General features: G+C 32.6%; 2 protein-coding genes across 3 annotated transcripts in view; one reads left to right on the top strand and one right to left on the bottom strand.

The window, feature by feature from the left end:
- Positions 1-1,527: 1,527 nt before the first annotated feature.
- LOC141461987 (transmembrane protein 192) lies at positions 1,528-11,948 on the bottom strand. Of its 2 annotated transcripts, XM_074143519.1 has the most exons (6): positions 11,760-11,947; positions 9,435-9,551; positions 7,338-7,452; positions 5,972-6,127; positions 2,559-2,661; positions 1,528-1,950 (listed from the first exon to the last, which is right to left on the bottom strand). In XM_074143519.1, exons 1-6 carry the CDS (start codon positions 11,862-11,864, stop codon positions 1,755-1,757), a joined length of 792 nt encoding a protein of 263 aa, XP_073999620.1. In that variant the 5' UTR covers positions 11,865-11,947; the 3' UTR covers positions 1,528-1,754. The 2 variants fall into 2 exon arrangements, with proteins under 2 accessions (XP_073999620.1, XP_073999621.1); XM_074143520.1 differs by lacking the exon at positions 5,972-6,127 and having other exon boundaries at positions 11,760-11,948.
- A 5,054-nt stretch (positions 11,949-17,002) lies between these two features.
- Positions 17,003-19,404, top strand: part of brat (tripartite motif-containing protein brain tumor) — a 60,561-nt gene continuing 58,159 nt past the window's right edge. Inside the window, exon 1 of the mRNA XM_074143193.1 lies at positions 17,003-17,098. The gene's annotated coding sequence lies outside the window, so the exon portion shown is untranslated. The remainder of the gene's footprint in view (positions 17,099-19,404) is intronic.

Genomic DNA, 19,404 nt, shown 5'->3' with positions numbered 1-19,404 from the left:
AATTAAAAATACTACAATAAAGTGATGTTCAATGAGGGCATAACTTCTTAGCTTTCTATTTTCACGCCTCTACGTTTACCTGGTGAGAGTACCTCAGATAGGCTGGATGTTAATGAGATCGAGCCAAGTTGGTTGAAAATTAATTCCTTTTGGGAAAGTAAAGTACAATCTTATTGCACGGTGCAAGTCTGTTGGGCCAATCGTCCATCGAACACGGCACTATTTTGAGAACATAGCCAAATCCTCTCATCGAACTAAACACTCCAGCTGTTGAGGCTGTGAATGTGACCTAATTCTCTTGTAACCATGTATAGTGTGAACGTTTTAATCATATCTCCGCTACCTAATAACAGTAGTGGAACATGGTTGGAGCTGGAATAACATCTTATTGAGGTCCACTTTAAATTTTAAATGTGGTCTAATGCTCCTCACAAAAAATATAACCATAAAAGGTATTCCAGAATAGATGAGCGTGCTTACAATGTTTACGCTTACTAATGAACTCGACTAAAGCAGGAACATTGCTGGAGATGGACTAAACATCCTATTAAGAAATATCCAGTCAGTAAATGTAATTCTAATTCTCCTAATAAAAAACACATGTAACCATACATTGTATGTAGTCCAGAGTAATAGTGGGTCACACAAATAATAAATTGAAACTGCTGTTAGAACTTACTTTTTTGTTTTCTGCATTTTAATGTAGTGAACTGAAAAAATTCATACTGACTTGGAAAAAATCCTCATTCCAGAATGAATGAAGCTGGCTATCCAGAGCAATTGTTTGAAAATTGCTCTATTTATACACTCATTTGGTCAGTCATCACACTAAAACATGCTCAGTGACTTTCGTAGTATCCGGATTTTTTTAGTATTCCAGCAAAGCTAATAAAGCAAACTATGCTAGGAAGCGTTAAAGCCCTTGTTGTAAGCCCTGACGTTATAACTCAAGTGATAAGCCTGTAATAGGTATTAAATGTGCACAAATATATATAGTTTTTTTAAATTATTATAATTTTTATTTACAAGCGCTTATAATTTTGTAAAAAATACTTGTTAAAAAAAAAATATTTATACCAAGAAAACGAAAACACAAAGGTAATAAATAAGTTTGTAATGGAAATTTAGTTTGTGTAAATGTGTGTAGATACTGAGTTAGAGGAGAGTGTAGTAGACTAACTACGCTATTGTACATGTTAATAAAACTGAAAAAAATCAATTTCATTTTTTCGTTCTTTTTTAGTATTTACCTAAAATTCATTCATGAGATGCCCAAAAAAGTAACTTATACCACTAAAAGCTACAGCACGAGATAGTCGAAAATTATAAATATTCGTTTTTCATTTTACAGAAAATTATCTGGCTAATAGGTACTTATATTTATCACATATACTTCATATAGTTTTGAAATGCACAGTCTACAAAGTTAAGATTTATTAGTGGTAAAGCATAAATGGCTACAGTATAGAGTGTAGGAACGACTTTCTTTACCTCATTCCACTCAAAGATGATTTTAATCGGGTCGTCACAAATTATTTAAGGAGGTTTTAATATTTCATTATTACGATATGTGCACTCGAAAAAGGTTTAAAATAATTAAACTCTAAATTTTCGAAAACAATAATTTTGGCAATTGTAACATTAGGACAACTGTTGGCTTCAGAATAAATCAGGGGTAAAACTGGAATTAAATGGGCGCTGAGAAAGTGTCATTGCCAAAACACACGAATAATTAATGTTTTCTGAAAGACGTCTCAAGTTTGAATGGCGTACGGCTGTATCGAAGAGCCGCCCCTCGGTTGGCCACAATTTTCTACTCCACTATGACCCTGTAACAGTGTGGACTGCACATTCTCCAATCTTTTGCTCAGATCGTTATTAGCGACTTTATAATACTCTATTAAATCAGCCTGCTTCTCTAGAAATGATGTAATCGCTTCGCTCTCAAGTCTAAAACACAACAAAAGCAAATATTTTTAAAACAAATACCTATTATCAAGCAACATCAATTCAAATAAGACAGGATGTGAACTCACACACTACACCACTTAATGCAACAACTAGGTACAGCAAAAGTGTTACATTAAAAAAAATCTTACCGTTAAAAAAAATTGTTTTCTCACGTATGAACCCTTTAGCCTTTAATTATTATAAATTAGCCCTTTAAATGCTACGCAGTTTCGAATAGTACTGCGCAGGCTAAATGCTTTCCACCACATAACTGAACCTAACATAATGAATAATACTGGGACTTTTAAGATCCTTAATACTGACGCTTTCTAATCTTTTCTCAGGGCTTAAAAAGTCGTGTTTAATCACTTTTACTGTATTGTAACAAATAAATACATAGAATTTAGAAATAATGGGTAATTAACTATTAGAATTGCAGTAAGAAAAAGCCATGTAGTGTTCACAGTTCAGATTTTTCTTCTACTTTGCTGATATGAGGCCTAACTTCAAATTAAAGTATAGGGCGGAAAGTTGAGTCCTTCAAGAAAACACTAGGGATTGAAACGGGTATCCATCAGTGACGGATGCATAGCAAATAGAAAATTCACCTGTATCCGACTTCGGTGCTGGTCTGGTGTTCTGAGGAAAACCAACACTCGTGGCGCTCAATGTCAGACAGCGGGCGTAAGCGGTTGAAGCTGTTTACTAAAACTATCACATAAAATTCGATTAATCCACATCTACATATATTCTCGGTAAATAGAAAAATATTTAAAATTATGCAACGAATCCCTAATTAGAAGTCTCCAGTAGTTTTTCCTTAATAGGTAACATTTTTTTATCGAGCGTTTTGTTTTGTAATAAATCAACGCCAGCAACATTAATGTTTTAAAAATCATCAGATGTTGCCTTAGTGTTAACAAAAAGCTAAAAACTTAGTTTACTTTAATAAAACTATATTATTGCAATTTTAATGTTTATTTGCCAAACTTAGTTTATTTTTGTTATTAGGTTTTAGAACAAATCTTTGAACAAATTTATCACCAAATTAATGCTTGAAAACAAAATTTCACTCTGTGGCATTTCGTCCAGCAATATCACTTTACCTAAAAATAAAGTGACTGTTTTATCTAAACTGAATTACAGATTGATTCTAAGAAGCCTAGAAAAGAAGACAACGGGTGTTGAAATTACATTGAGTACTGATAACAGTTCTGAACCTCTATCAGATTTGGAAAGCATGGACGAGGACGTTTCCCCTCCTTCTGTACCTAAAAATCTGCTGTAGAAAAGCCTGATATGATAGCCTGGTTGATAAAAATATTACGCCCGTTAAGATTACACAGATGACAAAAAAAAATGACTGGACGAGTATCCACTGTTCATTGTTATTTTGACAATCAGTGAATATTAATGAAATAATTAATAAGAAGGTGTGCGGTTGAATGATCAACTAGGAACGATATAAAAACTTTTCTGTAGTCAGTGTTATATGTCTTAATCCCATTGCTAAAAAATATTATCGCAATCTAAAGTGTTTGATATGTACCTGTACTCATCTTACTGAAAATTTTCTAACTCCCACTAGTCCACCAGTTTGTGCGAACTGTTATAGACAGACCTGGGCTATCCTTCGTTCACCCGTTGCGTTATATCCATGAACAAAACGTTTTGTATTTCTAATGTATTGCACGATAAATGCAAATTAACATCTCCAAAAGAAATCAGAAATATCATTTAAAAATTAAAAAATAAGGCTCCTGGGTTAGATGGCCTTAATTTACGAATAATTAAAAAAATATTTCGCAAGTTTTTAATTCACTTGACTAAAGCTAATTAAATTAACTATATTAGGATATTTTCCAGAAATTTAGAAAACTGCAGGTCTCATACCTGTGCTACCAATCACAATAAAATACAGAATGTACACAATAAAAGCCTCAGATTAATTGGTTCATTTCCCAGATGGACTACCACAAAGTAAATGCACGCGGTACTTGACGTTCCTAGCGTCAGTGCTATTATTTATTATCTTCTAGGAAAATTTGTCACTACCTGTTATAAAAGTGCTTACTCTCTCTCATATAGCAGACATTGGTATTTACAATATAAGTTCTCTTGGCTATAAAAAGTGTAAATACGTATAAGAGGTTCAAATATTTCTTTTTGAAAAAATTATCGTTTGATGGAGAACCAAGCAAAATTTTCTGACTTTTCTTATGATTTTTAGGCATTCAAACAAAATGATTTTTTACTTTTTAAAAAAAATCGTTATTAGAGTAAGTAATAAAATAATTTAGAGAAGAGAGAAACAAGTTAATAAAATTAACTTTCTTTCAGACGCGAAGTGAACCTGCCAAGAAAACACGACAATAAGTCAATAAGTTTACTGCCTTAGTAAAGTCTGTACACAAAAATTAAAAATTGTTTCAGTTGCTGATGATCTGATCCTTCTCATGTAGGTCAAAACGTTCGAAAAAAAAATATAAGCTACAGGAAAATAAAGAAAAACAAAAATTATTAGAATTTTTTGTGTGTAAAATTAGAGGTATTTTTCGTCCATTAATAATCTTAAAATTTTGCAGAAATTAGATATTTCGTTAGGTATCAAATTGTTTCCTAAAAAAAATATTGTTATCAAAGTGAAGATCAGCTACACTCATTTGGCATTTTGTACTCTGCACACAATATTGGCACAATAGAATACCATGGGTTATTTTGGAAATTTGGTAAGAAATTATAACGTGTGCCGAGAATTCAGCAAGGAATTCTCCAAGTTTCATGAATATTGTCTTTAAAAAAATAATAAATCTTAGTAAAGTCACGGCATCCAGAATAGATAAATTTCAACAAATACGAAATTCCACGGAAATTTTTAAATGTTTTTAATATAATTGTGTATAGCCGGCAAACGCATTCTTTATTCTGCAGGTAATTAGTTGACCCAGAATACTAAAGTTATTGATGTTACAAAGAGGAATCACTAACAATGTTCAAAGAACCACCTTTGTAAATTAATCATAATATAGACTAGAATTTGAGTGGTGATTTCTTTTGCAGAAAAACATAAATTGACTATTTAATACTTGAGGACGCAGCAACCTCAAAATCTTTTTTTGGCTCATGAGTGTGGAGGTAGAACTCCACCAGGCTAATTCAAGATCCCGTGGTACCATTTTTGGTAGCGTGATGAAACCAACCCTTCAAGGCCTGGAATGGCCACCGACCCGAAACCGCAGGGTGTTCCTACGACTTTTCTCTAACATTATGTCCACTTGGACTCAAATGCAAAAAAATCACAGCACCCATCTAGTCTAAAAGATGGAATGTCATTCTTTCAGAAGATCGAGATATTTTTTCTTTTTTGATTCTTTTCCATACTAAATGTACTCAGGTGTATTTAAAGACCATTACGCACCCTATTCAGGTATACTAGTCTCCCTATGGAAGCACAGGGATATTATTACATGCTGAAAATGTTACCAAACCCTGGGTGGATGTGCAAGATCTGTCCATAGCAGAAGCATTCAAAAGAACGCAATTCCCGCTTGGCCCAATTAAGGAAGATTGAAATACGTATAACCAATGCTTGAAGGTCATTATGTAGACACTCCCAGAAGTTCGGGAAGGCACAACCCTAACAGGCTCTGATGGAGCGCGCACATCTAGCAAGTGCACTTTTAGCTACGGCTGGCTGGGGTTTAATTTATATTGCCGGTCTCCTCCTTAGGCTTTAAGTTGTTCAAACCACAATATTCAAAGTTGGCAATTGGACTTGGAATTAGAGCTTGCACCCTTAGTTCAGTATGAAATGACTGATTGTACGCCTGAAGAATTAACCATCTACTGATTTCTGTCCATTGCCTGAAGGATAAAGGCGAAATAAATAACCCAGGAAGAATCTAAATAACCTGCTAGAAAGCAGGCAAAAAAAAAATCCAATAATGTTAAAAAAAATTATTATGGGGAGTGGGCGCTGATCTCAACTTTGATGGTTCTCATCGAACAGAACTGTACTCACTCATATAGTTGATGATATTTGGAATAAGAACTAAAACTTCCACGCTGAAAACGTAGAATATGATGTAGGTTGGAGAAACAAAATAATGGTAGAAACATATGTTGCCCGAATAGAATTGCAACAACAGACCAGTTGCCGCAATCAGCAATGCACTGACTGTAACAGACAAAAACAAACAATTGAATTTGTGGCCATGTCCAAAAGTTATCAAAGTTACAATAACCCGAGCTTTAAGTTCAGGTCAGAAAGCTATCATCTACAAAGACGGTTCACTAAGTTTCCAGAATACCACAAAACTATGCAAACAAATAAATATGAGTAAATAATATATAAAGTACTGTGTACTAGTTACAGTTAACTACCCATGCCAGTTAAGGACGGTTTGATGAGGTGATTATTAGCGGACGTTAAGCCCGCCGAAAAATTAGTCGATCACTTACTTATACTTTCTGAAGCTCTCAAATTAGAATTCAACAAAGGCTGGAAGGCAAAAATAAGGAATTCTTCTAGCACCATATGTCAGCTAAATGTGCCGCACCCTTTCAGGTCTAGAAAAAGAAACCTTCCTTTTTGCAAGATCCAGAATGTTTCCAACCAGTCCTTTCTGCAATACGATCTTTTGTTTTAAACAACTCAAATCGCAAGTTAGCTAATGTAACGCAACGGTTGTACTCTTCGTTCTCACAAAATCCGTACAAGGTTGCGGATCAATAAAAATCTGAGTTGATTAATCTCATAATGTGGGAATGTTTTCTGAACCCACCGAGTCCTGTCGTAACGGTCACCAGATTGATTTGTTCCACCTACATAGTTCGAGAGATCCCTCCGTTCAAGTGTGTACGTTTCTGGCATTAGTTTCTTATTGAGTTCGAGTTTTGGGATTCAATTCCCTAATCCATTCTCTAGAATATGAGAGCATGGAGCCCTTAGTAATACAGAGGACTGATTTCTGAACCAATGAACGGAGTAGCAGCCTTATTCCTGACTAGCAACTTCATTACTCTTAATCCCAACATGTTTCGGCACTTTTATTAACTAGTAACAAGGATTTCTTCATTCCTAAAAGTCACGGTGGTTCACAAGTCTGCACTGCCTTTAGGGCAACCAGTCTGGCCTCTGAAAAGATAAGAATGCCGTTTCCCAAAATGCTTTTTTTTTTCTAAGGTTTCTCGTTACGTGGGTTTTGATAGCAACAATTTCAGCTTGGAATATTGTGGAGTGATTTTCGAGAGATTTTAAATACTAAATTTTAGGGCAAGTTCAACTTTTTAATCGGTACAGCGAATACGAAAGAAAACCACTCAGAATAAACCAAAACTCCAAGGTCATAGTAACTTTTATTTTATTGTGATATTATTGTACTTACAAAATGACACAAGGTAAAGTAAACAAGTGGAAATTTTGTTGAATTTCTTGTACTGCTGAAAATGGCCGCATAACCGCAAGTTGTAATGACATGCGTGATAGTAGTGGTCAATAATCTGAAAACAAATAAATGGAACTTTGAAGTCAAGCATAGATCACTTGCTTTTATTGCACTTAATAATGGGTGCCTAACAAAAATGACAGTTTTTCAAATTAATGCTGTTATGCTACCGTAAAATAGTTTACGTCGTGCTCGGAGTACTTTCTTGATATTGTAAAATGTAAAACGTTTGTAGTAAGCTCAAAACAGTGTTCTCCATTCAACAATTTAATCAATTTACAATTTATCGCAATTAGTCACTCTCCCTTTAATAGCGATTTCGCTGAATATGGATTATCGGTCAGGCAAAGAAATTGTACTGTGTAATTATTAATAATTAAATTACCAGTGTAAAGGAGAATAATAAAATTTGAGGGGAATGTCGTTTTGTACTAACGATGAGTCAAACAGGTTATATGATTTCTTGTCAAAATGCCTCATATATCAAATAAATACACTGATAACGGAAAAAATCGCTTCGATAAAATGCAATTATTTTGTTAAAATAATATTATTTCACCAAGTTTTTAAAAATTAGAAATTATGAGTTGCTAACATAAGTCGGAAAATTTATTTAGAGAAAAATAATATTCAAGCGCAATAAATAATGTTTTATTACTTAACATAATTTGGCAGTTTTTTCGATTATTTTTTCTTAAAAGTGTTTTTATTTTTTCTGAGAATATTTAATTTATAAATGAAAGTGCAGTCTTACTTGAAGAATACTGTAATTTTTAATTTAAAATTTAATGTATTATTTTATACATATATTGCCGATTTTAATAAAACCTTAACACCAATTAGTTCGGGTTGACTCGATAAAAATAAATTTAACTATTTTTGTATCGTTTATATATTTGTCGCAAAAATATTTACTATGTGGAAGACTCGCCTAAAATAAATAAACAGAGTAAGCCAGAAGAAATTAAAGAAACTAAAGAAAAAATTGTACAAAAATTTCACTTCTGAATTGATTGAGACTTAACATAATTTGGCAGTTTTTTCGATTATTTTTTCTTAAAAGTGTTTTTATTTTTTCTGAGAATATTTAATTTATAAATGAAAGTGCAGTCTTACTTGAAGAATACTGTAATTTTTAATTTAAAATTTAATGTATTATTTTATACATATATTGCCGATTTTAATAAAACCTTAACACCAATTAGTTCGGGTTGACTCGATAAAAATAAATTTAACTATTTTTGTATCGTTTATATATTTGTCGCAAAAATATTTACTATGTGGAAGACTCGCCTAAAATAAATAAACAGAGTAAGCCAGAAGAAATTAAAGAAACTAAAGAAAAAATTGTACAAAAATTTCACTTCTGAATTGATTGAGACTTCATAAGATTTGAAAAAGTTACCTTTGACCTCGACTTGGGTGAGTTTAAGGGATATTGATATGTGTGTTGTTAGGAGAGACGGCACGATCCCAGAAGAAGTGGCTTATCCACTTCCCCCCAACAGGCTTGACCATGGTTATTCAGGCAGCATTTGCTGTACAGTATATCTGGCCACCACTCTGAGCACCTTTTGTGATAGCAGAGGCCAAAAATAAATTGTATTAATCTGATGATGTCTAAAAAATTTTAGTAGTAAAGTATTTGTACTAGTTTTTCTGTTCCTAAAGTATCTAGACATTTTTGTAGGACTAAGTATTTAAATTGCTATTTGATGTTGGAACTTAATACTTTCCAAAGAAAATAAGCGCGCATTATTTTTTATTGACTTATTTTTTTCTTCAAATTTCCAGTAACTGAGACTTTAGCAATTACTTTTGTAATCTTATTATTGAAACGTACAATTTTTTCTTTTGGGCAAATTTATTTTGCGTTAACACTCAATCCTTGCTAAAAATTGTGGATAAGTTAAATAAAATTTATATAAAAATACCGTCAGGGAAATTTTATTAGTACAGGTTGTGTGAAACTCTTTTACAGCATATAAGGGTTGTTGACATCATACAAAAGAATGAGCATAAAATAGTTATACTTACAAATGTAACCAGCCACAAGGCAGTCTGTGCGAACAGCAAGATCACAATTTGACCGCAGGAGTTGAGTGCGTGTTTCCTGATCAGCAGTAAAACCACAACTAGCACTTCTAAAGAGCACTGCAAAGGAGACAACATATATTATCAAAAATATGCACATAGATTATTAAATCTGCAAAATGGAGAAAAAAAAAATGGTGTTTCGAAGGAGCTAGATTGGATACAATTGTGCATTAGTCAGTATTTAGAGAAACTTTTTTTTTATAAAGTTTAAGATTTTTCGACCAGTCGTTTTTACATGTCCTTGCTATCTAGCTTCTAAGTGCCAGAGGACTCATCGCAACTAGCGATTGCATTGCTGAGAAAGAATATGAGGTCACTTCGACTCTCCATTCACAGTTTGCACAGGTGCTAGACACACCTCCTATTAAATGCCAGTAAAAAGGCATTAAATCCAGATTAAGTCGGCATGGACACTCGGCCTGGTTCACGTCAAAAACCTGCGGCAAGTGGCCGCTGTAAGATGTGACATTAGAGCAGCAGGGCAAGAGGAAGAAATTTTACGTCGCTCGCTGGCTCTGAGTAACTTAAATCTCCAACTAAAAGCCTCCAAGCGCCATAGTGGAGGAACGTATCTCGAACGGCCGCAAGGTCTTCTTCGCTGTTAGGTCCCAAGTAAATGCTCTCATCCAATACTAGATGCCCAACGACTTTCTAAGAATACCCTACACCGGCTCAAATTTAAATGGCAGGTAGCCCAAACAAGTAACCTAAATCTAAAAACCAGTCTCTGCTACCTTTTAAGATCACGGAAAGAGTAGCTACTGCTCCCCCAATGGAGCTAAGTCTAGACATAATTATTGAAATTATCAACAATATCCCTCACCTAGAGTGTAACAAAAATCTACGCTTTTCACTGTAAATTTAAAACAAGGTTAGCTTATTCATACCGGAACCCTAATGCTTTTCATTAAATGTCGGCCTCAGGACCGTGTTCTTCCTAATACTGTTTATCACAGTGAGCTGTAGAGGTTTCTAGAAATAAAAAATCTAAAGGAAGCGCTCTTGGATTTGTAGCCAAAACCTCCGGCTCACAAGTCTACTGTGCTACTAACACAGACAATCTCTCCCTTAACTCTCTAACATTACCTTTCATATTTTTAGTATAGACCACTTTTTTGTGTTCAGGATTGAGAGAAGTACGTTAAATAATCGAAATATGATGCTGATCTAAGCAGAAAATTAAATAACTATCAAAAACGGAAAGGTGGAGCACAGGATTCCCAAAAATCATAAATTTTTGAAAACAAAACCTTTTTATAGGTTTAAACGTGCATAATTCTTACGAATGATGCCAAGAGAAAATCAAGAAAAAAGTTCAGACAGCACTGCAAACTCAAGTAGCACCAGAGTACAGCCACTTCTTCAAGGAATTTTATTAGGTGAAGTTGTGAATAAAAAATATATAGTTTGGTTTAAAAAAATATATGTATTAATATTAATAAATAAATGATAAGAAGAACTGAATGCTATTACCTTCCTTTTACGGAAAATAGTGACAATTCAGGCAATTATTTTCTAGAGAATACCAGTACCCAGAGAAACCTTCTTTTTTTTCAGAATAATTGTACAGACACTGGGTTGGTTTGATCTAATTCATTGTTTTCGTTTGTTCGGATTGTCAAAAAACAAATCAATTTTTTATTGCAAGTAAATATTTTTTTGAGAAACAAATATCACTCAGGTCTTGAAAAGGGTTTGTGGATGGGTAGAATACGCCTAATTGCTGAAAGTTTTCTTGATGGAATACAAAGATCCTGTTCCATAGATTGGTTCAGAAATGCTGAATCTCAGAATAGCGGCCGCCCTGGATCAAACTTACAAGTTTTACCATCCTCCTAAAATGTTCTTGCCAGACCGCTTAGGTAGAAATAAGACTCTTTTCCCTTTAACATCATTAATTTCCCAAACTTTATTTTTGGCATTAAACCTTTCTTCGAGTTATAACACAAAAGCCCTCAATTTTTATCCTTTTATCTTTTATAAAGCAGGAACAAGTGAAACTAAGAAGATTGCGTGATATTTTCAGGGTTTTTTTTAAGTTACTATGGAATGCCAGTATCTTGGAAATATTACCTAACCGAGCTGCACCTATGCATTCTCGTCAACAAAATGTTTAAGAAAGGAGAATTTACAAAGTAAGACACGAAATTGTGTAACCTCACACATCTCGGAAATACTAAGTCACAGACATGTATATTAGAGAAACTGTATGCCATTTTCCAATGTAATAAAGAACTTAGATAAACATTAAATACACAAACTCACCGTAAATATAAACTGAAAGAATGCCACTTTAAACGTATTTAAAGGTTTAAAATTATCAAACTGCAGCCCAGAATTTTCTGTAAATATTAAATAATCGTTTGCCATAGTTTCTGATTTTATTAATTCAAAACATTTCAAATAATCTGAACCTGCAACCGCACTCTAGAAGATGCAACCTCCTCAACATAACAGTGCCAGAAATTTTTATCGAGCAATCAGATCAACATATTTAAAGAATTTTTCTCTCAATTGGGACGTATAAAAAAAGAAAGTATAGAATAATTTTTCTTCCTTTGATAAGCGTTAATCTGGTTTACATGGATAAAACAGTGATGCAGTAAGCGGGGAGGAGCAGCGGGTTTGTGATGCACAATCTTAGATGGGAGCAGCATAGATCAATTTTATTGTTTTTGGTTCAATTATTTGAATCCAAAATGCTATTTTCTTTTTAATTATGCACAAAGTATAAAAAAATATAGTACAATTAGAACCATTTTTATCCTGTAATAGTATTTCAACTAAATTATTATGTGATTTATAAATTTTATGTTCATTTGAATTATTTTGGTATACCATAATTAATTTACAAAATCGCATATCGTTTAAAACCTTTAAATCTGTATTATTATATTTTTCTAGGATGTTAAGAAAAATAATTGAACAGAGGCAAATGTAGTTCAAATATAAAGAGAAAATTTAATCGAAAAAAGTTGATTCGTTGGGCTACATGACATTAATCATGATAAATCAATTAACGATAAATAATCTGATCTTGATTGCTTTACACAGAAAATAAAAAAGATTTTCACGACATCTTTATATTGTTCATCACTTGTAACAATGAGGTTGGTTTTAAAAGGCAGCTCTATGGCACAGCTGTACATATAACAGGCAAAAAGATATAATTTAGGTCGTCAAACTCTTTTAAATTGCAAATTGTAGAAATTTGGGTAGGAATTATGAAATATTTTATTCGAAAGATATAGAAAATAATGTTAATTCTATGATTGATCTTTAGTGGAGCGAATTAAAGAAATTTTAACCGCTTGATAATAAACCGAGTGAAGGGTAAAAATAGTACTGAACCGCAAGCCTCCCTCAATTCTGTGGAAAAGATTTTAAAATATTTTTTAAAATTTCGTTTAATCAAAACAGAATGGTGCCCATTACATCTCATAAAATCCAGGCAATCAGCATTAGCGAAGGCTCCATTTTATTAGGCATCATAAATCAAGCTGTTTTAATTGATTGTAGACAATATTGACAGCCTACTTGCATTCATTAGGAGCACTCGGATCAGTCATTTGATCGTTAACTTTGCTATCTGATTTAACAGAAACTTAGCCTGCTTCAGTTCTAGCAACGCAATTAGTTGTGGAATTGATAAAGGTCTCTTAACAAAGTCAGTGTGATTGATTTATAATTTTTCCGGATACCTTCATTATTATTAGGAGCAATAACTCTAGGAGGTCCAGATCCCAACCTCATGAATAACATAAGAGAGAGAGTGTTGGGTTTTAAAAACTGAAAAGTTTTAAAGAGTTTTTCTAAGTTTAAAAAGTCGTCTACGTGCCAAAAGTTTCAGCACGTAAGCGTGCCCTCGTCAGTAAATAATATGATGTAAAACATTATCCCACTTATATTCAAAAATGAAATAGTTTTTTCAAACCTCCTTTTGCCAGCGTGGCTAGATGCGGATTATGTAGATTTGTGACTTGTAGATTTGTGACTTGTAGATTTGTGACTTGTAGATTTGTGACTTGTAGACTTGAGACTTGTAGACTTGTAACTTGTAGACCTTTTAGAAATAAGTAAGTAATAAGACTTTTGCCTTACTTTAAAAAATGCACCTAGTGTAAAATTTAAATAAACCACATCAAAACTAACCCACCATTATCACTAAAGTAGATCCGACTTCAACACACAAATTAAACACAATACTTTTATCCCTTGTACTAAACTGTTGTGATCACTGAAGAACAAGTGTTTCACATAATTGGAAGAATGAATACAAAGAGATGTCCAGACTATTTTGGTTTTTCAAATTTATTTATAACAAAAAAATACATTCTTACGAAGTTGAAACAGCTGCTTCTTCTCTTGAGACCTAGAAAAATTAACCAAAAAAATGAAGTTTTGACTAAAACAAAAAGAGACTGCTGCTAGTAAAACAAAACATCAATTTTTTTTTTCCTTCAAACTCTTTCACTCTTTCTTTTCAATATAAAGTTGGACTTGTTGAAAGTATTGCTTGAATTAATGGTACAGATAGAAATGTATAAAGGAAATCGACCGATTATTGCTGGTTTTAGCGACAGAGAAAGTTTTTATTTAATTTTTTTATTCAAACTTAAATGTTGCCCATCCTTATGATTCTTAAAACTTTTAATAAAAATGTAATTGGTACGTCCATTTTTTTTTTTTACTTGGGGTGCCATTAAAAGAAAAGTCTAGGAAATGCCGGTCAATGATCTTCATTCTTTAAGAAGAAGAGTAATTGAATCAATAACAGCAATCCAGTGCCGTTCGGCTATTGCTGCTGTGGAAGAAAGATACCGATTCCTCATTTTCTTTATTATTTATTTATTTACATTTAATTGTCATAATTTTTTATTAATAAAGTAGTTGAAAGGCACTATTAATTTTTTTTTATTATAACCAACTTAACAATAATTCATAAAATGGAAATCTTTAGACGTGAATATCTCATAAACAAAGCGTTAACGGGCATACCTTCAGAGGAATTTTTTTTTTTTTTTTTTGAGGTCCTAAATTCATAATTTCAGTGAGGACACTTAACCCTGAAACACCCTGTATACTTTAGTTAGGTTAAATTATGTAAGGTAAGATTATGTTGTGTTAGCTTAAAATAGATTAAGTTATGTTAGCTTAGCTTAGTTTAGGGTAGAAAAGGTTAGGTTAGGTTATTTGAGGTTAGATTAGATTAGGTTAAGTTAGGTTAGGTTAAGTTTGGTTAGGTTAGGTTAGGTTAGGTTAGGTTAGGTTGGGTTGGGTTGGGTTGGGTTGGGTTGGGTTAGGTTATGTAAGGTTAGGTTGGGTTAGGTTAGGTTAGGTTAGGTTAGGATGGGTTAGATTAGATTAGGTTAGGTTGGGTTGAGTTAGGTTAGGTTGGGTTTGGTTAGGATGGGTTAGGTTGGTTTGGGTTGGGTTGGGTTTGATTAGGTTGAGTTAGATTGGATTAGGTGAGGTTGGGTTAGGTGAGGTTAGGTTTAGTTGGGTTGGGTTAGATTAGGTTTGGTTAGTTAGGTTAGGTTAGGTTAGGTTAGGTTAGGTTAGGTTAGGTTAGGTTAGGTTAGGTTAGGTTAGGTTAGGTTAGATTTGAATAGGGTAAGTTATGCTAGGTTAGGTTGGGATGGGTTAAGTAATGGGTAGATTAATTAAGATAAGGTTATGTTTGTTTGCAGCAAATGATGCATTGATGAGAATTGAATCAAGAGAAATGTTAGCTCTGTAACTGGTATAAATGGCAATGTATTGGTTATAAACAGAAAAGGTTAAATTCTGGTGGTTTTTAAATTCCTTCTAATTTCAATCCTTTATATCTCCGTATGTATTGCTCCGATTTCAATGATTCCTTTACCAAATTGTAGAGAGAAGTTAGCTCTATTATTGATATAAGTGGCAATGTTTCAGAAATATGGAAAGTTAAATTTTGGAAGTTTAGAAATTCGGTCAAATTTAAAACCTCTATATCTCTATTTCTATTGTTCAGATTTTAATTAATTCATTACACAATTATTATAATATATAATATTATTATATTATTATTTTCAGCATGAGTTTCTGTGCAATGTTTGGATGGGAGTATTAGACAATATTTTAATTAATAATTTTAATTATTTTAAGAAATGTCAGCATTTCTTACCACCTAGGCTCAATGCGGACACATTTCTGCAGTTTCTTTGTAATGATTATTACATTTTAATTGAAGATGTTCTACCACAACTTAGAAGGAACTCATGGTTTCAATTAGATGGTTGTCTAGCTCATTGCGGCTGAGGTCCACGACTCAAAATAAAAAAAAAATAAAAATTATCCTAATCGATGGTTTGACCGTACAGGACCGAAGAAAGATACCGATTCCTTCTATAGTTTTTGCTTTTATCGTCTCTGAATAAAATTATTTTACTACATTTGACTATTTATTGCTATAATCACCATATTATTGTCCAGGAACACAAGTGGCACATTTTTGGACCACAATTTAAAAGCTACAAAAAAAAAAGTTTAAAAAAAGTACTCTGAGTAATTATTATATATATAAATTTATCATTTAAGTCGCGTAAACATCTGAGGTTATTTGCGCCCGGAGCTTTTTTCAGTGCACTGCCGGCCTCGGTCAGTGTTCTCTCGTTACAGACAACACTGCCCATCACCGGAGAGTGAGCTGTAAGAAGCTCCTAGGAAGAGAAAGTCTAAAGGCCAGCAGCTGGATTCGAACCTGGGATCTCCGCGTGGGAATCCAATACGCTAACCACGTAGCCAATCCCTTCCCTTTATTTATTTATTTTTTTTATTTTTTATTTTTATATTTATTTTTTTCAAGTATCTTAATGAGTAATAGGCATATGATCAAGAGTTGTTTTGATGGTAAACTCTTTAGTTTAGTACGAAGGGTGCTAGCTCAAATAATCGAGCAGGTGGTGGTGCAGTGATCAGTGTTACTGCGAGCAGATTCACCCCCGGCGCGAGGGCAAACAGATCCCTGGTTCACACATACTACCCTTACCTGACCAGAAATCAACAACGCACATCTTGGGGTTACTTCAAGCCTTTAGTTATTATACATTTATTTTCAGTTTTTAGTTTATTTATTATTTTTCTTATCAACTAACGGAGAATAGTTTTAAATAGTTTATAATTGTGTCAAAAAAAAAGTAAGAAAAAATTATATTTACATATAGATATTTGCGGTGGAGAATTAACGAAAAACTATTTCATTGTGACCAGAAAAAATTCTTGCCAATCTGGAAACCCGTTGTGTTAAAACAGTTTGTTGACCGGACACTCTTGTCTCATCTTGTTATTAAAAGCTAATTTATTTTTGATAAATAAGTAACTAAGTCTAAAAAAAAAAATTGTTTATACTTTTTTATATATATATATAAAAAAAATATTTTTACACCAATTTCTTATATCATTAAATTTTAAAAAACAAATTGTTGTTTGTAGTGTGCGTGCGTTTTTGTATTAATTTTGTGTGCGAATTTAGGTATCTCTAAATCTAGTAACTTATTTGCAACAAATTTTAGAAAGACTGAGCTTTTTTACTACCTTCTGAGCTGTACAATTGACATTAACACCTAACACAAACCAAGGTAAGAAACCAAACTAAACTTATCTTAATCGTGCAGATTCACTAGTGTGAAGCATGCTTTATATTTTTAAAAAAGAGCTTTATATTTTTAAATGTACATAGTTTAAATTCTAATTGCTATTAGTTAAACAGATTTTTTCTAACATTAGAAACTTATTTATTTTTTTTTTAATTTTGCTAGGTACATGTTTAGATAGATCCTTACTTGCATAGGTTCATTGCACCTTCTTTTAATTCCATCTCTGCTCTCACTGACTCCCTAAAAAAGCATTGCTTAATCAAAAGAAATCAGATGTGTATGCTCACAAGATATTCACTACAAAATCTAACTTCTAATTCACGCGTTTGTAAAGCCTTATTACTTATTAAATCAATGTTCCCTACAAATAAATGCTATACAAAGCTTTGTGTATATACAGTTAAGAAAAAAATCATAAGAGTGATTTTCGTGAAAATAGCAGAAAATTGAAGAGTCCATACTACTGTTTAAGGAATCTTTTCCAAACACGGAATTTTGGAGACAAATTTTAACTATAATGTTATAAATCAGAGCATCCATTATGGTTTCTTTAGTGGTAAGTCTAACCAGTACGTTTAATAGTGTAACCCTAGGAAAAATATCTCATACACAAATTGTTGATCAAAATTGAGTAATAAGTTTTTAAGAGAATTGATCGATTGCCTGGGTGAGTTTGAAAAAAATTAAAAACAATGTTACGAAGCTGTGAACCACTTAATTGCGTATTTAGTCTTAGGTGGTTTTCACTAAGAGTGCAGGATAAAAATCTTTCAGCTTCATCTACCAATTTTAGTGAATGCAACTTTTAATTATGTCAAGATATTCCTCAAAAATTGTCATTTTATCTAAATTTTGAACAATAACATCAATTTTATTTTAAACAATTTTTCTCTATTAAAACTTCTCTCTAAAGTGCTATTTATGGTCCTAACAATTAGATTACTGTTAAGAATGGTTAAATGTGCTTGCTGAAAAATCTTCAAGCAACTTTAAGAAATAGCTTTTTCACTTTATTAGAATATATCTAGTATATTCTTTCAACTTGTTTGTACATTAAATACTAACAGCCCCATAATTTTAATTTTAATCATTTTTCTGCTGAAAGCTCATTTTAGGTTAGTACTTAGGTTGTTTTGGAATAGGTTTCCTTGTAAGGTGTCATGTGTAATGTAGTGTTCACACTAAGCTTTTTTTTTTTTTTGGCGACAGTAAATGCTCCAAAAAATTGTTGGGAGTTGAATTTATTTCTAATAAAGAATTGATTACGTCATATATGCAAATATTATTTGGCCTCTAAATGTTTTATTGATTTTCTTTTTGTATGAGAAATTTTCTAAACGCTATTTGAACAACCTCCAGAAAAAAAATGTTGAACCGTGCAATTTATTAGTAAATACACTGTTTTTAGCTAATGGTTTATGTTTTTGTTAGCAGTATGTAACAAAAAAACGAAAAGTCACGATACTTGTTATATCTAACTTAAATTTTATATTCCGATTTAAAACTATTGCCGTAAAACGTTTTAGAAGAAATTTTCTACTGAAGCTAGTATCTATATTCTTTTCTAATTTCGTATTTATTCACCTACCAAAATGTCGTATCATAATGAGATTGGAAACGTTTTACCAGGAAATTTCTTTTTCAAGGTTTTCTTATTGAAATAAAACTTTAAGTACAGTACAGAAGATTAATTTTAGTTTTTTAAAATTTATTTTAGGCGCGACATCTGAGATCATTACGTGGTGCTTTTTTTTTTAGTGTACTGCTAGCCTCCGGGCAGTTTTCTCTAGTTACAGACAACACTGTATCAGTAAGCTGTAATGTTTCTAGGTAAAGAAAATTGAAGGGCCAGCAGCTGTATTCGGATTTGGGATTTTCGGTGGGAATCCGTAAACTATTTAGCTAATCCCTTCCCTTATTTAACTTTACCTATTCAAATAATTGTCTTATTATTTTTTATTTTTATTTTAGGCGAGTAAAATCGTTTTTGTTTGTGGTGGGGGGGCTGCCAATTTTAACGAGAAGCTATTAATTTACTGTAAGTTGTTAAATGGCTGTATTTACAGGCATTTTTGTTTGTATCTTCTGTTAAAAACTATATTCGGATGTTTTCTTGGGGACGTAAGGTATAGGTAAATCAGTTTGGCGTAGTGATTTCAACTTCACTATTGTTTCGATCTCGTAACTACACTGGCTGACTGCAAGAGGAAATATAAATAAAGTCGAGAACTCTACAATAGACTTATTAATCCAACACTGTAGATGGATGTAAGTCCAAAACCGGTCAG

The sequence above is a fragment of the Rhodnius prolixus genome, unplaced genomic scaffold (genome assembly GCF_049639745.1).
Source record: "Rhodnius prolixus isolate KJV_2025 unplaced genomic scaffold, Rpr scaffold_12, whole genome shotgun sequence".
In the NCBI taxonomy this organism is placed as follows: Eukaryota; Metazoa; Arthropoda; class Insecta; order Hemiptera; family Reduviidae; genus Rhodnius; species Rhodnius prolixus.
Note: the sequence above shows the minus strand (reverse complement) of the source record. Positions and strands in the feature narration are given on the sequence as shown.

Excerpts from the sequence above, each read along its gene's own strand:
- LOC141461987 (XM_074143519.1), bottom strand. The coding sequence starts at position 11,864 with ATGGCAAACGATTATTTAATATTTACAGAAAATTCTGGGCTGCAGTTT. Across the intron at positions 9,552-11,759 it reads TCTTTCAGTTTATATTTACG|TGCTCTTTAGAAGTGCTAGT; the intron begins GTGAGTTTGTGT and ends TCTCCTTTGCAG. Across the intron at positions 1,951-2,558 it reads AGCACCGAAGTCGGATACAG|ACTTGAGAGCGAAGCGATTA; the intron begins GTGAATTTTCTA and ends GTTGTGTTTTAG.